The sequence below is a fragment of the Ictalurus punctatus genome, chromosome 5 (assembly GCF_001660625.3).
Source record: "Ictalurus punctatus breed USDA103 chromosome 5, Coco_2.0, whole genome shotgun sequence".
NCBI lineage: Eukaryota > Metazoa > Chordata > Actinopteri > Siluriformes > Ictaluridae > Ictalurus > Ictalurus punctatus.
In genome coordinates this window covers 5,130,078-5,148,237 of record NC_030420.2, presented here as the reverse complement: position 1 = coordinate 5,148,237, position 18,160 = coordinate 5,130,078, and the positions used below count along the sequence as shown (strand labels likewise).

The 18,160-nt window shown below is 41.1% G+C and overlaps 2 protein-coding genes across 5 annotated transcripts; one reads left to right on the top strand and one right to left on the bottom strand.

Annotated features, from left to right (window-relative positions):
- Positions 1-548: 548 nt before the first annotated feature.
- On the top strand, positions 549-11,239 carry LOC108265973 (syntaphilin). 3 transcript variants are annotated; one of them, XM_017468876.3, is made up of 6 exons: positions 752-1,032; positions 6,268-6,352; positions 6,967-7,104; positions 8,276-8,425; positions 8,645-9,983; positions 11,113-11,239. In XM_017468876.3, exons 2-5 carry the CDS (start codon positions 6,288-6,290, stop codon positions 9,954-9,956), a joined length of 1,665 nt encoding a protein of 554 aa, XP_017324365.1. In that variant the 5' UTR covers positions 752-1,032; positions 6,268-6,287; the 3' UTR covers positions 9,957-9,983; positions 11,113-11,239. The 3 variants fall into 3 exon arrangements, with proteins under 3 accessions (XP_017324366.1, XP_017324365.1, XP_017324364.1); XM_017468877.3 differs by lacking the exon at positions 11,113-11,239 and having other exon boundaries at positions 549-1,032; positions 6,970-7,104; positions 8,645-10,944; XM_017468875.3 differs by lacking the exon at positions 11,113-11,239 and having other exon boundaries at positions 753-1,032; positions 8,645-10,944.
- Positions 11,240-12,362: 1,123 nt separating this feature from the next.
- Positions 12,363-14,610, bottom strand: fkbp1aa (FKBP prolyl isomerase 1Aa). 2 transcript variants are annotated; one of them, XM_017466824.3, is made up of 5 exons: positions 14,479-14,610; positions 14,201-14,248; positions 13,456-13,568; positions 13,116-13,265; positions 12,363-12,728 (listed from the first exon to the last, which is right to left on the bottom strand). In XM_017466824.3, exons 1-4 carry the CDS (start codon positions 14,513-14,515, stop codon positions 13,137-13,139), a joined length of 327 nt encoding a protein of 108 aa, XP_017322313.1. In that variant the 5' UTR covers positions 14,516-14,610; the 3' UTR covers positions 12,363-12,728; positions 13,116-13,136.
- Positions 14,611-18,160: the final 3,550 nt, after the last annotated feature.

The window sequence follows — 18,160 nt, the reverse complement described above, 5'->3', positions numbered from 1 at the left end:
TGTTTGACAGTCCATGATATTACTCACAGACTACACTGGTGCTCTATGTTACCCACAATTCCGTTCGACTACCTGCTGAAAGTGGTGCCAGTGGGATTTAGCCCTTGCTTCATCTCCAACTAAGGAGAGCGCTGCAGTGGCACTTTAGTCTGTCCAGCTCTCTCACCTTCTCATCTGTGCATTCTGCTCAACTTTCATACTAATACCACCGACAGAGTAGCCAAGCTGAGTCTCTTCCATAACTCAGCACACCTGTCATAGAGCTGCATTGCATTCAGCAAATTTTAGTCCAATGTTTGCACCATCATTACTTCTATACTAGATTTCTCATTAATACAAAATCGAACCTTGCTGGAAACTGTGTAGGAAAAGAAGCTCTTGCTCTTTTGTTTTTAAAAGCCATCAGTGAAACTGTACAGTCATTCCTTTTGTTTAGTTTTTCTCCTATTAAATGCCTTTGTAACCGTGCTAGCAATGTCCCTCTATGATATCAGCACAGCACTCATTTCTCTCAGGAGGCACAAAAATACAGTACCAAACAACACATTGGCATCAGAATTACAAAACCCATCACAAATACTTCAATCTAAACGTGTTTCAGAGTGCACTCTTCCTTTAAAACACTCCACCAGTAGGACATGCACACTAGAATGGCAGTGTCACTGCTGTAGAATGATTCAACCCATAAAATGATATCCTCCGGTCCATCTACCTTGATGGACCAGCAAGAAGCATGTCATTTCAGTACACTAGTTTGGCTTTTGGACGCGGCCTGTTAATTTATTTTGGTGCTCCTGTCCCTTTAAGAAGCGCCGCACCGTTACGTCACTGTGCTTTTGCAGCGTCAGTGCGCGGCGCTCGCGCTCTCAGCAGCGTCATTCATCCGCCTCCATTAAAGCAGCAGGGGAAAGGCGCTGCAGGATATCACCGCTCCAGGTCACCGACAAATAAAAAATAAAAAGAGCGAGAAGTTCACTCAGGTCTGCTGTGATGGAGGACGAGCAGCGTGCAGAGGAGACACCAGAAACCGCAGTAAGTTTTTTTTTTCTTCTCAGGTTGGGGTTATAGTGTGGGTTTATGCTGCAGCATCAACAAGGGGAGGGGCTAAGTAGGGCAAAGCAAGATGCTGTGACTGACAGGAACATCATAAACATGAGGTTACAACAAAAGGTCAAGTGTCCTGTGCCACTATGGTGCAACTACAAGACAGGGTATTATTATTTATTGACAACCGACCATTCATGCATGCTGTCATGACCTAAAAAAAATATTTTTATTATCTTCTATTTATAATGCCAGTTTTTTTTCCAAACTCCCATAAACAAGATGTAAGATAAGGAGAATGATGCAAAAGTTGTTTGTAATTTGCTACATAAAGGAAAGTCAGTCATTTAACACTTATCTTCGGTGAGGGGAAATAAGTATTCAAATACTTTGTTTTATGTTATTAAATATTTTTCCATTACATATATCCAGTTCAAATTTACACACATTATGTCCTTGCTTATAAATATGAACAAAAATGCATGTATTCATAAATATTGGGGGAAAGTATTTCAACACTATGGTAAAAAATAAATGTAAAGATTAAAAAGATTTTTTTTTTAAATTTCTAGATATAAATGCTGCGGGGGGGGGAATGTTCTCTTGCAAATTGCACATGGTGTCATTATAAAAGATGCCTTTGGTTGGGAAGATTTCATTCAGTAAGTAGCAATCATGGTGAAAGTGGAGGACAATATTATAAAACAACACTCGAATGGGAAAAGCTACAGAGCCATAGCACAGAGTTAAGACCTAAAACATCACCGTCAGTACAACTGAGGTGGAAAGTTCATGGAACCACAACTAATCGTCCCCGGCATACATGATTTCACAACGTGACTCTCATGCTAAGGTAAGAGAGACCCCATCAGTCACTCAGAAAAAAAAGAGTTGCAGGATGATCTGAAAGCAGCAAGAACAGCAGTTACACAGGCCTACATCCCGTGCAAAAATCCTCTGCTTTGATATGGGGCATATCAAATGTCCTGGGACATATTAGAGGAGAATTTAATGCCACTGGCCAAAAAATGTATCTTGCGAGAAGATGATGCTTCAATAAGACAGCATGCCCAAACATACAGCCAAATTAACTCAAGAAGGTCTTACAATTTCCTGACTTGAATCCCATTGAAAATGTATTGAGGATTTTTAAAATTATGCGCCCATCGGCGAGACCCTTGTAACCCTGGGAAATTGAGGATGATTTGCCAAGAGGAACGGACCAAAACTGAACCACAAAGCTTCGAAAAGCTCATTACCACTTACCATAGACATCTCGATTCTGTAATTGCCAACAAAGTACTACTGTTAATTTGCGGTGTCAGAATCATTTTCCCTCTGTCAGTTTTGTGGGGTTTTTTTGTTTGTTTGTTTGTTTGTTTGCTTATGAATACATAAATGTTTTATTCATATTTATAAGTACAAAGTCGGAAGACATTGCGTGTAAATTTAAAGTGTATTAAAGTGCACTGGAAGTATATTAAATCGCATCTGAATACTTATTTCATTTATTTCTGAATACTGCTATGTGTACCTCAACTTGCTAATCAAAATACAACTACAAAAAAAATTCAACACTCCCTATATATAAGGAATATACGGAATGTGCTGGGAAAAAATCCATTGACAACACATCCCTAAAACAAGTGTTTTAATCCTCATATACCATAGCAATTTGCCAACCAATACAAACATTAAGTTAATACTGATTTTAATAAATGTACTCTTTAAACGTTTACAGTTACGTTTAATGATGTGGAATGTCCTTGATACAAGTGAGTTCCTGTTATCACTTATGACTTTTTTTTTTTTTTTTAATTCTATATGTATATGTATATTTATATATTCCCAAAATCCTCTGAAAACTTTCCTGTAGCAGAAAACCTCAAGTTACAACTTTACGTCTAACAGCTACAAAGCTCTGACACTGGAGTCTCCTTCCATAAATGTTAAATAAATGTCCTCTCCACTACATCAACGGGTATGAAGAATTGAAGAATTTTTCAGTTCAACTGCAGCCCTAAATGTACATTTAGACGTCCCAAAAATGTCATTACAGCTTCACATATCAACTTTATGTGAAGGTTTCCATGACGCCTCCTTATTATGTTCGTTGTGCATTAACAGACTGCAGCACTATGGCCAATGCTGGAAATCCTCTGTCATAAAATGTCTGTGGTAGCTCTGTCTAGACATGATGGTTGATATGTCTCTTGATCTGTAGGACTAAAACATTATACAACATAAATGTTGAGGCATGAGGCAAGGGCCTGATCAGTATAGTAGGAATGTAAGGATATTTGGTTGTAAATCTTGATTATATATATGATTATAAATCAGAACTGGCATACGGAGCATGTTTAGCATGCTGCCTATATTATCATCTGCCTTTATTAAATATTAAGAGAAGCACAATATTAATTGTTTTCACATAAGAGGAATGTGATGGTGATCTTATTTTAAATCTAGTTTTGAAGACCCTGTTTACACATGTACATAATCCTGATACTGGATGCTTAAAAAGACCAAATGTAAGTGTATTTTTATTTGTCAGGATCGTTTCTAGTATAAGCAGTCATTTAGGGCCCCCAAGCCACCAGGCGATGTTTTTCCAATCTTCAACTGTCTAGTTTCAGTGAACCTGTGCCCACTGTAGCCTCAGATTCCTGTTCTTGGAGTGGAACGTGGTGTGATTCTCTGCTGTTGTAGCCCATCTGCGTAAAGGGTTGTCATGTCGTGCGTTCTGAGATGCTTTTCTGCTCAATACGGTTGTAAAGAGTGGTTCTTTGAGTTACTGTAGCTTTCATGTCCACTTGAACCGGTCTGGCCATTCTCCTCTGACCTCTCACATTGACAAGTCGTTCCTGCCCTCAGAACTGACATGAGTGAATGTTTTTTTGTTTTTTGCACTGGGTAAACTCTAGAGATTGTTGTGTGTGAAAATCCCAGGAGATCAACAGTTTCTGAAATACTCAAAACAGCCACCTGGCACCAACAGCTATCCCACAGACTATATATAGGGGTAAGTAGACTTAGGGCACTTAAAGCCCACAGCTCTACTCCCCAAAGGTACAGAAACAGCCTTGGTTGGCGCAATTAAACATCTGCTCTCTTTTCTATCCACCACCCCACCCCAAGCCCCCTAACAAGCCTCAGCGTTAAATTGAACCTTTTTTAAAAGTTGACCGAGCGTAATGTTTATGCATTTTTGATGGACACCAGAATGTTCAAATGTGGTCATATCATCATCCATGTTGATACGCCTGATTCACTGTACAGTCCTTCCCGACTGGATGAGACCATCTCTCTGCTGCGTGCGAATGTGAGTGTGCCTGCTCATTATTTTTTACTTCCTATTCTGGCTTCAGCTCAGACAGTCCAAACTGTTCTCCCTGCATTGCATTTCTCATCCTGTTGCTCATATCTGATAATCGTATTACTCCTGGCACTTTTTCATCTTTGATTTTGCAATCAGGCCGACCCGGATGCTGGGTTACTAGGCAACCGTGCATGATCACAACAGTTCGTAGAGCTGTGCTGGTTTATCCGCACTCCGATTTGTTTTCTTATATAACTTGCAGAGGATGTTGGAGACTCCAACTTGGAGTATATTTAGCCAACTTTATCCCCCATCAGACACAAGTAGTCAATATTAATTGCTAGTTTTTAAAGATTAAACATGAAAAAATGATTTGTACTTCAGTTTTGCTGTCACGTTTTTCACATTTTCATGGAATTCTCTTCTCATGAACAGTATTATCATACCGATATTGTTTCAGCGTGCTTGCGTCACCTGTGACCTGCTGCGTTTTGTGAAAAAGGACTGAAGTGTCCTGACACACTTGCTTGTTATATAAAGCCGTGAAAGAGAGCATGACTCAACAGTGTGTGTGTACGTTTGTGTCCTCTGACTAATGTCGATGTGTGCCTGTAAGATTTCACACCATTAATGCTCACATTTAACGTATTACTTTTTCATGCTTTTAGCAACAGAATCCAGTCCAAGCATGAGGATCACTGAGGATTATGGGTCTTGCCCAACACTGGCTGTCTGGCAGCTCTTAGATTTGAACTCACAAACTTCTGGTCACGGTGGCATGTTTGGGGGTTCGATTCCCATCAACACTGTGTGTGGAGTTTGCATGTTCTCCCCGTGCTTCTGGGGTTTCCTCCGGGTACTCCGGTTTCCTCCCCCAGTTCGAAGACATGCGTTATAGGCTGATTGACATCTCTAAATTGTCCATAGTGTGTGAATGGGTGTGTGTGTGATTGTGCCCTGTGATGAGTTGGCACCTGTCCAGGGTGTCCCCCACCTTGTGCCCAGAGTCTCAGGGCATAGGCTCTGGGCGACCCTGTGTAGGATAAGTGGTATATAAGTGGCATGGTGGCTTAGTGGTTAGCACGTTCGCCTCACACCTCCCGGGTTGAGGGTTCGATTCCCTATGCTTCGGTGCTCCATGTACTCCGGTTTCAAAGTCCAAAGACATGTCCAAAGTGTCCATAGTGTATGAATTGGTGTGTGAATGTGAATGTGATTCTGCCCTGTGATGGATTGCTACCCCATCCAGGGTGTACCTCGCCTTGTGCACCATGCCCCCTGGCATAGGCTCCAGTTCCCTGTGACCCTGTAGGATAAGTAATATAGAAAATGGATGGAATGAGTGTCTAGTGTCAGTGCTTTGTAACAGCCTGTAAGTTTTCCACCATAGGAAAGTGGTGGCTCAGGGCGGAGGAGTTTGCTTTTTCCAGTTTCTCAGTAACATGACAAGCGGCATTAATTTATCCTAGTAACTTAAAGAGAGAGAGACAGAAGAAAGGCTGGTCAGAGAATGATTGTTTCTAGTTGCTATAATGTAAGTAATAAGAGAAACACTTTTGTCTCTGGTTGTTCCACAACATAAAATGTAACTATAAATGGATAGAAAGGCACATGACATTGTATAGTAAATTTAAAAAAAAACGTAATGTTTGTCAAATTGTGGTATAAGAGGAATAAAGCACTTACGACGTGCTGTAATTGTAAAATATCATCGGCCTTCACATCGGCCACATCACTCTACTCCGTCATTGTTTATTTTACAATAACACCACACCCCGAGTGTTTTATTCATTGCTTCGAATCTGTATAGTGTAACATAGTTATGCGCAGGAGAACCTGACACCTGATCTCTTAAAGAGTGTGCTGCTGTTGCTCTGTTGTGTGTGTTTGTGTGTCTTACCCAGAACATTGTGTACTGAGGCAGATGGTGAAAGACTCGTTGCCTATGTCTCTCTCAGCTAACAGAAGGCCGTCTGCTGGAACTCGCAGGTACCAGTGCACCCTCCGTTCACACTCGGATTCAGTTTGGGCGATTTGTTTGTTTGTTTGTTTATTTGTTTTTAAACGTGTGAACATTCCGCTTTAGGGTTTACGGATGTGATGTTAGGAAATTAAAACTAGGGGGAAAAGCTGATGAGTTCAAACGTTTGCATCCCCCTTTCTAAACCTGATATAAACACACATTCTCCTTAACATGTCTTTTATAACTACTAGATGTAGTACACTACCTTCTTCAGATCAAGTAGTGGCAGAAAATCTGTTCGTATAAGATTATTATATTGTTGCAGCACGCATCCACATTTCTTTCGGAATCATGTAATCTTGTAGATGAATTACAGTAGAAGGTAAATGGACATTTCCTGTCACATTTTCCATGTGACAATCACGGGGGTGAAAACTTTTGCACTCAGATGTATACCGGATAACATATCATTTATTGGCTGTTTTAAAATGCATTTTAAAACTGTACTGTTATCAAGACAAGCTGGGTCAGCGTGCCCATAAATTTAAACTAAGCAGTGTTTAAAAGTTTACACATCTCTGTGTGTGTGTGTGTGTGTGTGTGTGTGTGTGTGTGTGTGTGTGTGTGTGTGTGTGTATAGTAGACGGCCTGCTGGTACAGTCAATAGCCGACAGCCTCACACACATGCAGATTCCTCCATCAGCACCACTTGCTCAGCATCGCCCTGCAAAGGCGCAGAAATCAGTAGCAAACCACGATCACATCCAGCTACACCTCGGTAAGACACACACATGCACAGAGAGAGAGAGAGAGAGAGAGAGAGAGAGAGACAGTGGGGGAGAGAAAGAGAGAGGGAGAGAGAGAAAGAGAGAGGGAGAGAGAGAGGGGGAGAAAGAGAGGTGGGAGATAGAGAGAGGGGGAGAGAGATGGGGAGAAAGAGAGAGTGGGGGGAGAAAGAGAGTGGGAGAGAGAGGGGGAGAAAGAGAGGTGGGAGATAGAGAGAGAAGAGGGAGAGGGGGAGAAAGAGAGAGGGGAAGATAGAGAAGGGGGAGAGAGGGGGAGAAAGAGAGGTGGGAGATAGAGAGAGAAGGGGGAGAAAGAGAGAGGGGAAGATAGAGAGAGAAGGGGGAGAAAGAGAGAGGGGAAGATAGAGAGAGAAGGGGGAGAAAGAGAGAGGGGAAGATAGAGAGAGAGGTGGAGAGAGAGAAAGAAAGAGAGAGAGACAGAGTGTCTTACACTGTGATATAGCAAATGTCCTCTGTCTGAGGTTTGTTCCAGATTTTGAACACGTGTGGCTCAAAAATAGATTTTATGTGCAAGATCTACTTTATGCCTCAGCAAAATTAGTTCACAGAGTCTCCGCTACAAGAAAAATGAAATGTTATAATGCCGTGATTAAATCACAATTCGATCATTTTAGGTTTAGGTGAGGTTTTGAAAAACAGCATAAATCAGTTGTCTGTCAGTAATAGAGCGCAAGCTACAATGTTAGTTGAAATGAAAGTATAGTGAAATTCACGGTCATTTTTTTGCACTAGAGCTTTAGCTCATACTATCAACATTGACTGACTCCAAAGATTGAAACGAGAATGCAAATGTTGCTAATAATCACTGGTAACTAGCCTCTGCCAATTAATGTGAGGCAATCACTTCATGCCAATCAGTGGTTTATATTAATACACTCGTTTTAATACGTTATAATTTCTATAGTAACAGCTAATTCGCAGGACTTGTGTGACTCACACGCACGTATATTCCTGACCATTGATTTGTTGTTGAGACCGTTAAAAGACGGTGTACTGTATATTACCATATAACCATAAACAAGCAAACACACAAGTACACATTTCATTGCACACCGTACACACTGCAGTAAAGCGCTTTGGTTTGGTTCGTTCACTGAACCCGTTTCCTCACCGAGTCTCTCTTTTTTTTTTTTCTCGGCCCAGACGGCAGGCGAAGTACGGAGGCTGTAGTGAGAATCACGGGATCCGTCCTCCTGCTCCCGAGCAATATCTCACTCCACTGCAGCAGAAGGAAGTGTGTATCCGTCACTTACGTGCCCGGCTGAAGGAGAATGTGGAGAGATTGCAGGACAGGTCAGTGAATAATAAACTAGTTTCCCCGATCTGCTTCCTTGTGAGCCTGTTGTACTTCTGCTATAATAATAACACCGCAATTTAACTGCACTGTGGGATAAATGGACTATACTAATCATCGTTGTTACCAATTCCATGAAACGATACCACAAATCGGCTCTCTCGTTTTCACGTATATATGCCTTCTTTGCTTTATAATTTCATTGCACATTACTGCAGGGACTCGGAGATCGGGGAGTTGCGAATGCAGTTGACGCGCATGCAGGAGGACTGGATCGAGGAGGAATGTCATCGGATTGAGGCCCAGCTGGCACTGAAAGAAGCTAGAAAAGAGATCCGGCAGCTCCAGCAGGCCGTGGACGCTGTCCGATCCAACCTGGGCCACCATGACTCGGATCTACAGGACTGTAAGTCGGACGGAGCGAGTGGAGTCAGGCTGGAGTCGCGACTTGGAGCTTCGAGGTCATGTGGATGCTCTCCAGCTCACACCATCGGTCGTAGTGCCACCTTTACTAGGCTGAGCAGTGAAACATTGCCTGGCATCGACCGTAATGGTAATGTTACCTCCCAGCACCGCACTCACCCCATTCCCGCCAACCGAGGAGCTGCGACTTTACCAAGAGGTGATGGACGCCCTCGTCTCATCCTGGAGGCGGCCCGTCTATCTGAGCAGGCCCCACCCACGATGCTGTGCTCCACCCTTTCACGCTCGTCCACCTATGAGAAACTGTGTAGCAAGGAGACGGTCGCACCTGTAGGCCGACCCTGCCGTATGATTAACAACAACTGCAGCTGTGCACTGAATGCCTGCCTCCCTCATCACCATCTTTTTTTGCATCTTCCTCAGCAGGAACCTCCACCTCCCCCACCTCCTACGCCACCACCAGTGCCACATAGTGCATCCGAGGCGAGCGATAAGCCCGGATTCAGATCACAAGCCTGCAGCCCGACCATCACCTGGATCTCACCAGAGGAAGAGGAGGAAGAGGGTGAAGAACTGAGCGTCATCACTTCAGCCACAACGGCGCCGGACGTCACGCTTGCTGAACCGCAAACAATTTCAACGTCTTCCTCCACCATATTGTCGACACAAAAATCTTACCTCGCTAAGCCTTTACCGCCAGACAGCCTCGTTCACTCACTGTCCTCAAAAACAGCTTCACAGACAGTGGTGACTATGCCACAAGTCCATCAACCCAGTCTTCGGTCGCCTCCATCACCCGAGCAGCCTCCACAGATAAAAGAAGAAGATGGAGCTGCTGGAACTACCGAGGAAGAGGAGGCGCAAGAACAAGATCCTCCCAGCTGTCACTGGAGCCGCTATTTCCTTGTTGATCTGCTAGCCGTGGCGGTCCCGATTGCACCAACATTGGCGTGGCTTTGTCGAGGAGGGCAGCATGACATCATACCAGCGTACCACATGGGCTCCCTTTTGCGCGGCTGTTGCGCAGTGGCACTTCATTCACTAAGACGTGTTGGCAGCACTCGTAGCCAAGGCCCATCTGGGACAGGGGGTGCGACAGCAATCTAAATATCTGCCCTAGACTTCTCTGCCCTGGTGTGTTTCTTTTTCAGCTATATCCTATTTCAGTGGTCACCAACCCTCTTCCGTGAGATCGACCTTCCTGCAGGTGTCATCTCCAACCAAAATCTAACACACCTGCTTTAGTTTATCAAGAACTTCTTAAGGAATTGGTTAAGCAGGCATGATTATGGTTGGAGCTAAAGTTTTCAGGAAGGTAGAGCTCCAGAAACAGCGTTGGTGACCAGTGTCCTATATCATGTTTAATAGACATACTAATTATTTATGCTTAGAATGAACTGAAGCAAAATATGGTTGCAGTAGGCTTTATCTATGAAGGAGAAACGGCTCACTACAATCTGAATATCAAAGTTAAGCATTTTTTTCCTCGTCTAATTTGGCCAATTCCCACCCACCAGTCGGCTCAATTGTTATACAAAAACCGGCAATTGTGGAGGGTGTCTGAAATACGTGAAGCCAGCCAACCACGTGTCAAACTGCTGCTCATGCTGTGTATCACACTCAGCGTAACACACTCGGGTGGGGGTGGGGGGGAAGCGTTATCCACCCTCTCCTGCATACATGATCTCACAGAGACCCAGGATTGGCTAGTGTCCTTGTGACTGACAGTATGCCATCCCTCCCCGATGGCTGTGGCATTGTCAGGATTTGCTCTCGCGATCTCCGGACTATAGGGTAAACTATTTTCACCTCATCGCCACTCAGGATCCCTCACGTTTGAATTTTTATCCGATTCTAAATTCGGTATTTAAATGTTCAAAATACTAATCTGGGGACTCGAGGAAAGAAGCGAAGAAGCACAGATTCGATCGCCACTATTTCAGCCAACAAGCTAAATCTTCAGATGGTGTGAAAATTTGTATATAAACTTGAACTGGATTTGAACTGGATTTGAACTGGATTGTGTCACCAAAAGTTTCATTTGAATTTCCCCACACCTAAAATGAAATTCGAAACCTTTCACAAATTGAAGTGGTGGAATGCAATTTCATTTTGATCCAACTACAAATTCAATTCAATTCAGTAAAGCCATTTGTACATTTTAAATTCAAATTGTAGCAGTACAATACTTATATAGGATATTTATCCTATAAAACCTTGATCCCTATTTTAATTTCACTGACACAGCCTTTACTTGTTTCAGGGCTCTTGGCTCTTTTCCTCATTTCCACCAATTGTCATGTTTCCTCTCCACTCTGTTTGCTCCCGTTCCAGCCGTCGAGTCCGAGGAGAAAGCGTCGATCCAAAATGGCAGGTCTCTGCCAAGCACACAGGGATAGAAACAGTACCTCATCTTAGATGTTTAAATATGAAACAAGGTTCCTGACATGCAGTGTGTAGCAGGTCACTGGTTTGATGTTATTAGCCCTGTGCTGTATCTGGCTATTCATCATCCACATGATCATGTTCATCCAGGCATGAAACCCAATACCACTGTTTTGATTCAAGGGGAAAATAAAGAGGGAGGAATGTGTAAGAAAGTGCTTCCTTGGTTAGAAGAATGTCGTACAGTTTTTAAGAATGTAAGCGTGCTTGTTGTATGCTCAAGAAAGATTTTAGTTTTAATTATCTGTTTAATAAGATGTAATCTCAGGCTGAATTCCCCCCCAAAAAAAAAGAAAAAGAAAAAAGACCTCAGCAATGAGTCAGTTAGCTTTAAAAAAAAAAAAAAAAGTTCCATCATACAGCTCAGCTCAGTACATACAGTAGATTTGGGTGTGTTGCACTTGTTCAAACAAACTTTTCATCTTTGCCGTTTCTCCACCTTAAATCTCCTGTAAAAGCTTTCCTCTCAGTTTAGCACTTTATAGTAGAGCATTAACTGAAATCCAGGGTTGTGTTGCATGCGTTCAGGTAATTCTATGTAATTGATATGAAATTATGCATTTAAACAGTTTATAAATTGTGTTATATTAAAAGCCATGCACTCCAGCAATGAATCTGAATCAGGGAGGTCAAAGACCAAAGCGAGAGCTCCACGAAGTCCGGCTAGAGTGCAAGTTAGCTCAGATTTTCCACTAGACAAGGCTAACGATCCACATCTATTTTAATAAATGTCAGCGCATTAGCAACGGCGTTTCCTGTATCCACAGTGGAACATCCTTCATAATTGTAGGCAATACCGAGTACGCAGCTTTGAAAAGGTTTGTTTTTTTTTTTTTTTTTTGGAAAAAACCTGCATTCTGCTCTATAAACAAACATGATTTGAAAATAAAAATGTGACTTTAAACAACCAATGGAGACTTTTCTTGTCCACAAATCAACACCATCTGTTGGAATACGTAATCTGTGCTGCTCAGACACGCTGCCAAATTTGTACATGGCTTTCAGATCACAATAATAAAGAGAGGCAAAGCGTCGTTCGCATTTAATGAAATCAAACAGAGCCGGCTCTGTCTTTTTATAAACAATGTTTATTTTCAAGTAGTTTAACATTTCATAATTAGCCAAATTCCCCCACCAGAGTATAGACTACCAGCTCAGCCAAAGCCCTGTTGAAGTGAACGTGTTTACAGAAATCAAATACAAAAAAAAAAAAAAAAAAAAAAAAAAAGGCAGGAGAAAAGGAAAAAGAGGGAGTTTTATAGTGAGCGTCCAGTGAGTGAGAGCATACTGATGAACATGTTCAACAGGAAAGGAATAAAAAGGGTAATAAAATATACAAATGGATGACAGAGCTAAGCTAAGTGGTGTAGCTAACAACACTAGCCCCTTTCAAGGATCACGTGCAGGAGGCCATGTTCCCCAAAAAAGGTTGACCTGCAAAAGAAAGGGATGCAAGGTGCGGTTTTAGAAAACGCATCAGTAAAGATTAGACTGTCTAATCCAAGAGCCTGTTAAAAGTAAACGCTAAAGCCTGGTTAAGACGCAAGATAAGAGTAATCTCTCAATCTCTCATGGATTAACGCACAGACAAATGAATCAAAACGATCTCTGCATTCAGTGGAACTAGATGCATTGTAACGCAAGCAAAAGCATACCATCCTTTAAATGCAAATATTTCTCTATTTTCTAAATGATTTCCGACTACACAAACAGACCACCAGTAAAAAATAAACAAAATATTTTAACTAAATAAATAAAATGCTGCAATGCATTACCAGGTGGTTTCTCAAACTCACCCTGAAAGTATGAATAGGGAAAAACCTGAGAAGAACTGCAGCGCTGTTACTCCAAGCCAATAAGCTCCACATCGAATATGAGCGTGGCGTTGGGAGGGATGATGCCAGGGTGGCCTTTGCTCCCGTAGGCAAAGTCAGGGGTGCAGGTCAGTTTAGCACGCTGGCCTACACTCATCTGCAAAACATGGAAGAGCTCAGAGGTGGTTTTTATCTCCCTGCCCTCCCCTCCAGCTGTGATTGACAAATATGTGCAAAGAAAACAAGTAAATATTTCCTCATGCTCTGTATGCAATTTGATCAGTAGGACTTATATAAAGCGATCAAAACATGGCTGAAGGTCCGTGTTGATGTTTAATCGATGGTACCTGAGCCACTCCTTCATCCCAACCACGGATAACTTCCTGCTTGCCGATCTTGAATTTGAAGGGCTTGCCTCGGTCCCGAGAGGAGTCGAACGTGTGGCCGTTCGTCAGAGATCCTGATGTGCAAAGAAAAGCCTTTGTTTTAATAACAAAAACAAACAAACAAACAAACAAACAAACAAACAAATAAAAGTGACGATTATTCTTGGCACGAAATCGCGATCGGACGGAACGGAGCACGAGACTGAAACATGTCAAAGGAAGCGCTAGTATAACTGACCCTGGGCGGTTCCACACACACACACGGAGATCTACTGACATTTTCGACATTTTTTTTTTTTAAAGAATGACGAGCCATAATTATATCCCTCTTACACTAATGAACTCGCCATTAAAAAAAGGGCTTATTCTTCGTCGGGAAAAAAAAAAAACGTTTAAACTGGAAAAAAGCGGGCTAACAAATTACTATATAGTAAACGAATTAGATTCCCCCCACCCTCAATTACACTAAAATATCACGCTAAACCCCTTATGTTATCCTTATCAAATTTCATTCCCTGCAAAAAGAAAAAAAAAGAAGGCCTATTGTTAATGCAGCATCCTGTCTGGATTTAGCAAAGAGGCTAACGGAATTTCACTACAAGTTCATGTTCGGCGATTATTTGACACCCCTGAGGTGTCTTTTTTTTTACCTTTTTTTAATTTTATTATTATTATTATTATTATTTTAACAAATTATTTTACTTACCAACATAGTGCACGACGCACGTCTGTCCTTTTTTGGGGAAAGTGCTTCCTGAAAAAGAAAGGATGGAAATAAGAAAAATTAGGCTCTGCGCTAATTCCAGTCTCTGCCTGCTAGCTAGCTAGCTATGCGTTAGCCATTCGGCTAATGCTAAACCAGCCGAGGTGAAGAAGCCCTCACAAGACCGAAATATACTGACTAAAATATGCGTAAATAATGAGGCATGCGGGTTAAAAACGAACGAGGACGTGTTTATGGTGCTATTAGTATTATTTTTATACCGTCTCCGGGTGTTATCGTTTCGACCTCGACTCCCATCCTGGCGTGGTGTTTATTGGTCTTGACTCTCGGCACAAAATGCGCTCTGTAATCAAGATTCCAGATATAAAGGTCCTCTCTCGCTTATAGCCTTCTACCGCCCCTAGTGGACACAAAAAGGGGCGCTTCATTTTCCATTAAAATAACGAGTAAACAAAACAATTAATATGCAGTCACAAGCCTTGATTTAATTACTGCCCTTCCTTTGCCAGCTCGCAGAAGATTAATCCTAATTCAGATACAACTTTACTAAATAGTGTCAACAGTAGTACCCTACCCCAGGGCTTATTTAATTACATAAACTGCATTTGACCTAAGAGTGTGTGTAATCTAAGACAAAAAAAAAAAATCAGATTTCCCCTTGGGGATCAATAAAGTACATCCATCCATCCATCCATCCATCCATCTATCCAACCATACTATATGGCCAAAAGTATAAGGACACCTGACCTTCACCCATATGTGCTTTTTAAACATCCCATTCCAGATTTGTTCCCCTCAGACTCTGCAGCAATGTCAAGTGGCTTTATTGTCATGTCAACCATATACAGCTGGTACAGTACACAGTGAAACAAAACAACATTCCTCCAGGACCACGGCACTACGTAAAATGACCACAGGACTACAAAAGACTACACAGAACTAAATAAGACCTACACATTTCTACATAAAGTGCATGTCCAAACAGCACAAGACAGTAAAGTGACTACTAAAACAGAACAATAGGCACAGTAAGAGACAGTGTAGTGCCGACCAGTACACAGTTCTAGTGTGAAAGTGTCAAATATAACAGGTAGTACAAAATAACAATATAATAAAAATGCTGTGAATATAAACATAACATAGTAAGATATTATGACATAGTATTCAGCAGATACACTTATAACATATATGGACATAGCAGGTATTGGGGTAGCAGCCAAGTAGAGAGTATACTAGTGACAAGAAATTAAATACAATATATATATATATATATATATATATATATATATATATATATATATATATATATATATATATATTATAAATTCAGCAAAAAATGCAGGAAGTCAATACAGATGTGCAAAAATTGCAAGGGGAGTGGGATGGTGATAATAATAATAATAATCATAATCATAATAATAATAATAATAATAATAATAATAATAATAATAATAACCTCCAATCTTCTGGGAAGGCTTTCCACTAGATTTTGGAACATGGCTGTAGGGATTTGCTCATTCAGCCACAAGAGCATTAGTGAGGTCAGGCACACGTGTCAGGTGAAGAGGAAGTGTTCCGGTTCATCCCAAAGGTGTTCAGTCGGGGTTGAGGTCAAGACCACTTGAGTTCTTCTACTCCAACTTTGACAAATGATGTCTTCATGGAGCTCGCTTTGTGCACTGTCATGCTGAAACAGGTTTGGGCCCTTTAGTTTCAGTGAAGGAAAATTGTAATGCTACAGCATACAAAGATATTCTATACAATTTTATGCTCCCAACTTTGTGGCAACAGTTTGAGGAAGGCTCACATATGAATGTGTTGGTCAGGTGTCCACAAACTTTTGGCCACATCTATCTATCTGTTATTACCATAACTCCTATGTGTGGCGTACTGTTAAAGCCATACCATTTATCTTGTGATCATATGTGGCTTGGGACATAAAACACTAGGTATAAATTTTTTATTTTTTTTAAAAGGCACAAAAAAAGTTATAAAACACTGTGTTGTGCGGTTATAGGAAAATAATCAACAAAGGGTTGGTCCGATGTCACCCGACACTAAGCGGAGTAACTGTTACCACCCTGAAGTTAATTATTTTTCTATAATCGCTCATCCTAAAGTGTTTTATTCCTCTTAAACCACAGTGATTACAAATTTAATTTATTAAAGAATGGCACATCATGCTTTCTATCGGTTTATAGCTACATTTAAAGTTGTGGAATGTTCACAAGACAAGATAATTTCTCTTATCAAAAGTAACACTTACTTTTCCAGCCTTTTGTTGCCCATCCCAACTTTTTTGAGATGGGTTGCGGCCATCAAATTCAAATGTACCATATTTTTTAATAGTACATTTACTCAGTTTAAACATTTGATATGTTTTCTAATGCTATATTGTGAATAACATATGGTTTTATGAGATTTGCAAATCATTGCATTCTGTTTTTATTTACATTTTACACAGCATCCCAACTTTTTTGGAATTGGGGTTGTATAAACAAGAAATTAATATCAAGTAACTGACATTTCAGACACAATATGGACAAATTTTTTTGTTTATTTTTGCTCCGTCAATGAAAATAGTACCCAAAGAAGCCACAGCTGGATAGAGCCTTGTGTGTTGCCATGCCAACACACAACAGCAAGAGCAAAATATAACACTGGGCTGTGTGAGGCAAGAACATGAATCTGTCATTACAGTGGGTACAGGTTCACCCAAATCGGACAGTTAAAGTTTGGAAAAACATTGCCTGGTCTGCCGCATGATTGGCTGTTTGGATAATTGCATGAATGAGCAGGTGTATAGGTGTCCCTAATAAAGTGGCCTGTGAGTGTATATACATTTTTTTTTTTTAAATCTTGCAATGTTTATTATTACAAAAAATGTGTTGCATTCATATACATTTTATAATAAATGGAGACTAAATATAATTCTGACTGAATTCAACCCTGATATTTAGAACATTGAGTAGAACTCCAGTCTAATTATGAACAAGATTAGCCACTGCAAGCTCACAAAAAGACCACCTTCCTGTCAACAAATCAGTTTTATTTACACCCATGTAACTGTCTCATTACTCTCCAGTGAAGACTGGTGTGTACTAATCTGAGATACAGCTAATTTATTTTGTGACCTCCATTTTGGTTTATAAAATGGCGGCTCGGAAGTGCAGTCTAAGCTAGCATTATGACTGGGAGGGCTTGTGCTTGCAATGCAGTGCTTTTGCACAGAAGTTGAAGGAAAACATCTCAGCTGGGAAGAAGAATTTTTCACTCTGGATGAAGAAGATATCGTGCTAGACTTTGACTGAAAACTGTTCCTCTTAGACGTGCGTTGCTGTATTCTGACGTCGTCTTTATTTGGAAGCATCTGGGACTTGACTCTGTGGAGACATGAAGAGCAAACACTCACAACCACTAAGAGCTTGGCTTTTCAGCTTAAATAAAGGCACAGCTAGGTATTAAAAATATGACTGAAGAAATACTCCAGCATTTGAAAGAAGAAATCACATCACTATCCACCACATTTGTATCATATGTGCAATTAGCACTGATTGGAATTTAGACTCTTCACTAAATCTGTCTATCCATCCGTTTTCTGTACTGCTTATCCTACACAGGGGTGACAACCCATCGCAGGGCACGATCACACACACATTCACACACTATGGAAAAGCCAGCCAGCCTACAAGACATTTCTTTGGACAGTGGGAGGAAACTGTGGTGCCTGGAGGAAACGTGGTGAGAAAACTCCGTGCACACAGAGCAGACGGATTCGAAACCCAAACCGCAACACATCAAGGCAAGCGTGCTAATCACTAAGCCACCCTTCACTACATAAAAAGATTTTTAAAACCTGTTTAGTGAAACGTCAGGTCTAATGATAGTCAATAAATGTTTATGTGTATCGTTTGAATGAATTCTTCAGTCACATATATTTGC

Coding starts and splice junctions, on each gene's coding strand:
- LOC108265973 (XM_017468876.3), top strand. CDS start 6,288: ATGGTGAAAGACTCGTTGCCTATGTCTCTCTCAGCTAACAGAAGGCCG. Junction 7,105..8,275: donor TCACATCCAGCTACACCTCG/GTAAGACACACA, acceptor TTCTCGGCCCAG/ACGGCAGGCGAAGTACGGAG. Junction 8,426..8,644: donor GTGGAGAGATTGCAGGACAG/GTCAGTGAATAA, acceptor ACATTACTGCAG/GGACTCGGAGATCGGGGAGT.
- fkbp1aa (XM_017466824.3), bottom strand. CDS start 14,515: ATGGGAGTCGAGGTCGAAACGATAACACCCGGAGACG. Junction 14,249..14,478: donor AACGATAACACCCGGAGACG/GTATAAAAATAA, acceptor TTTCTTTTTCAG/GAAGCACTTTCCCCAAAAAA. Junction 13,266..13,455: donor GGGATGAAGGAGTGGCTCAG/GTACCATCGATT, acceptor CATGTTTTGCAG/ATGAGTGTAGGCCAGCGTGC.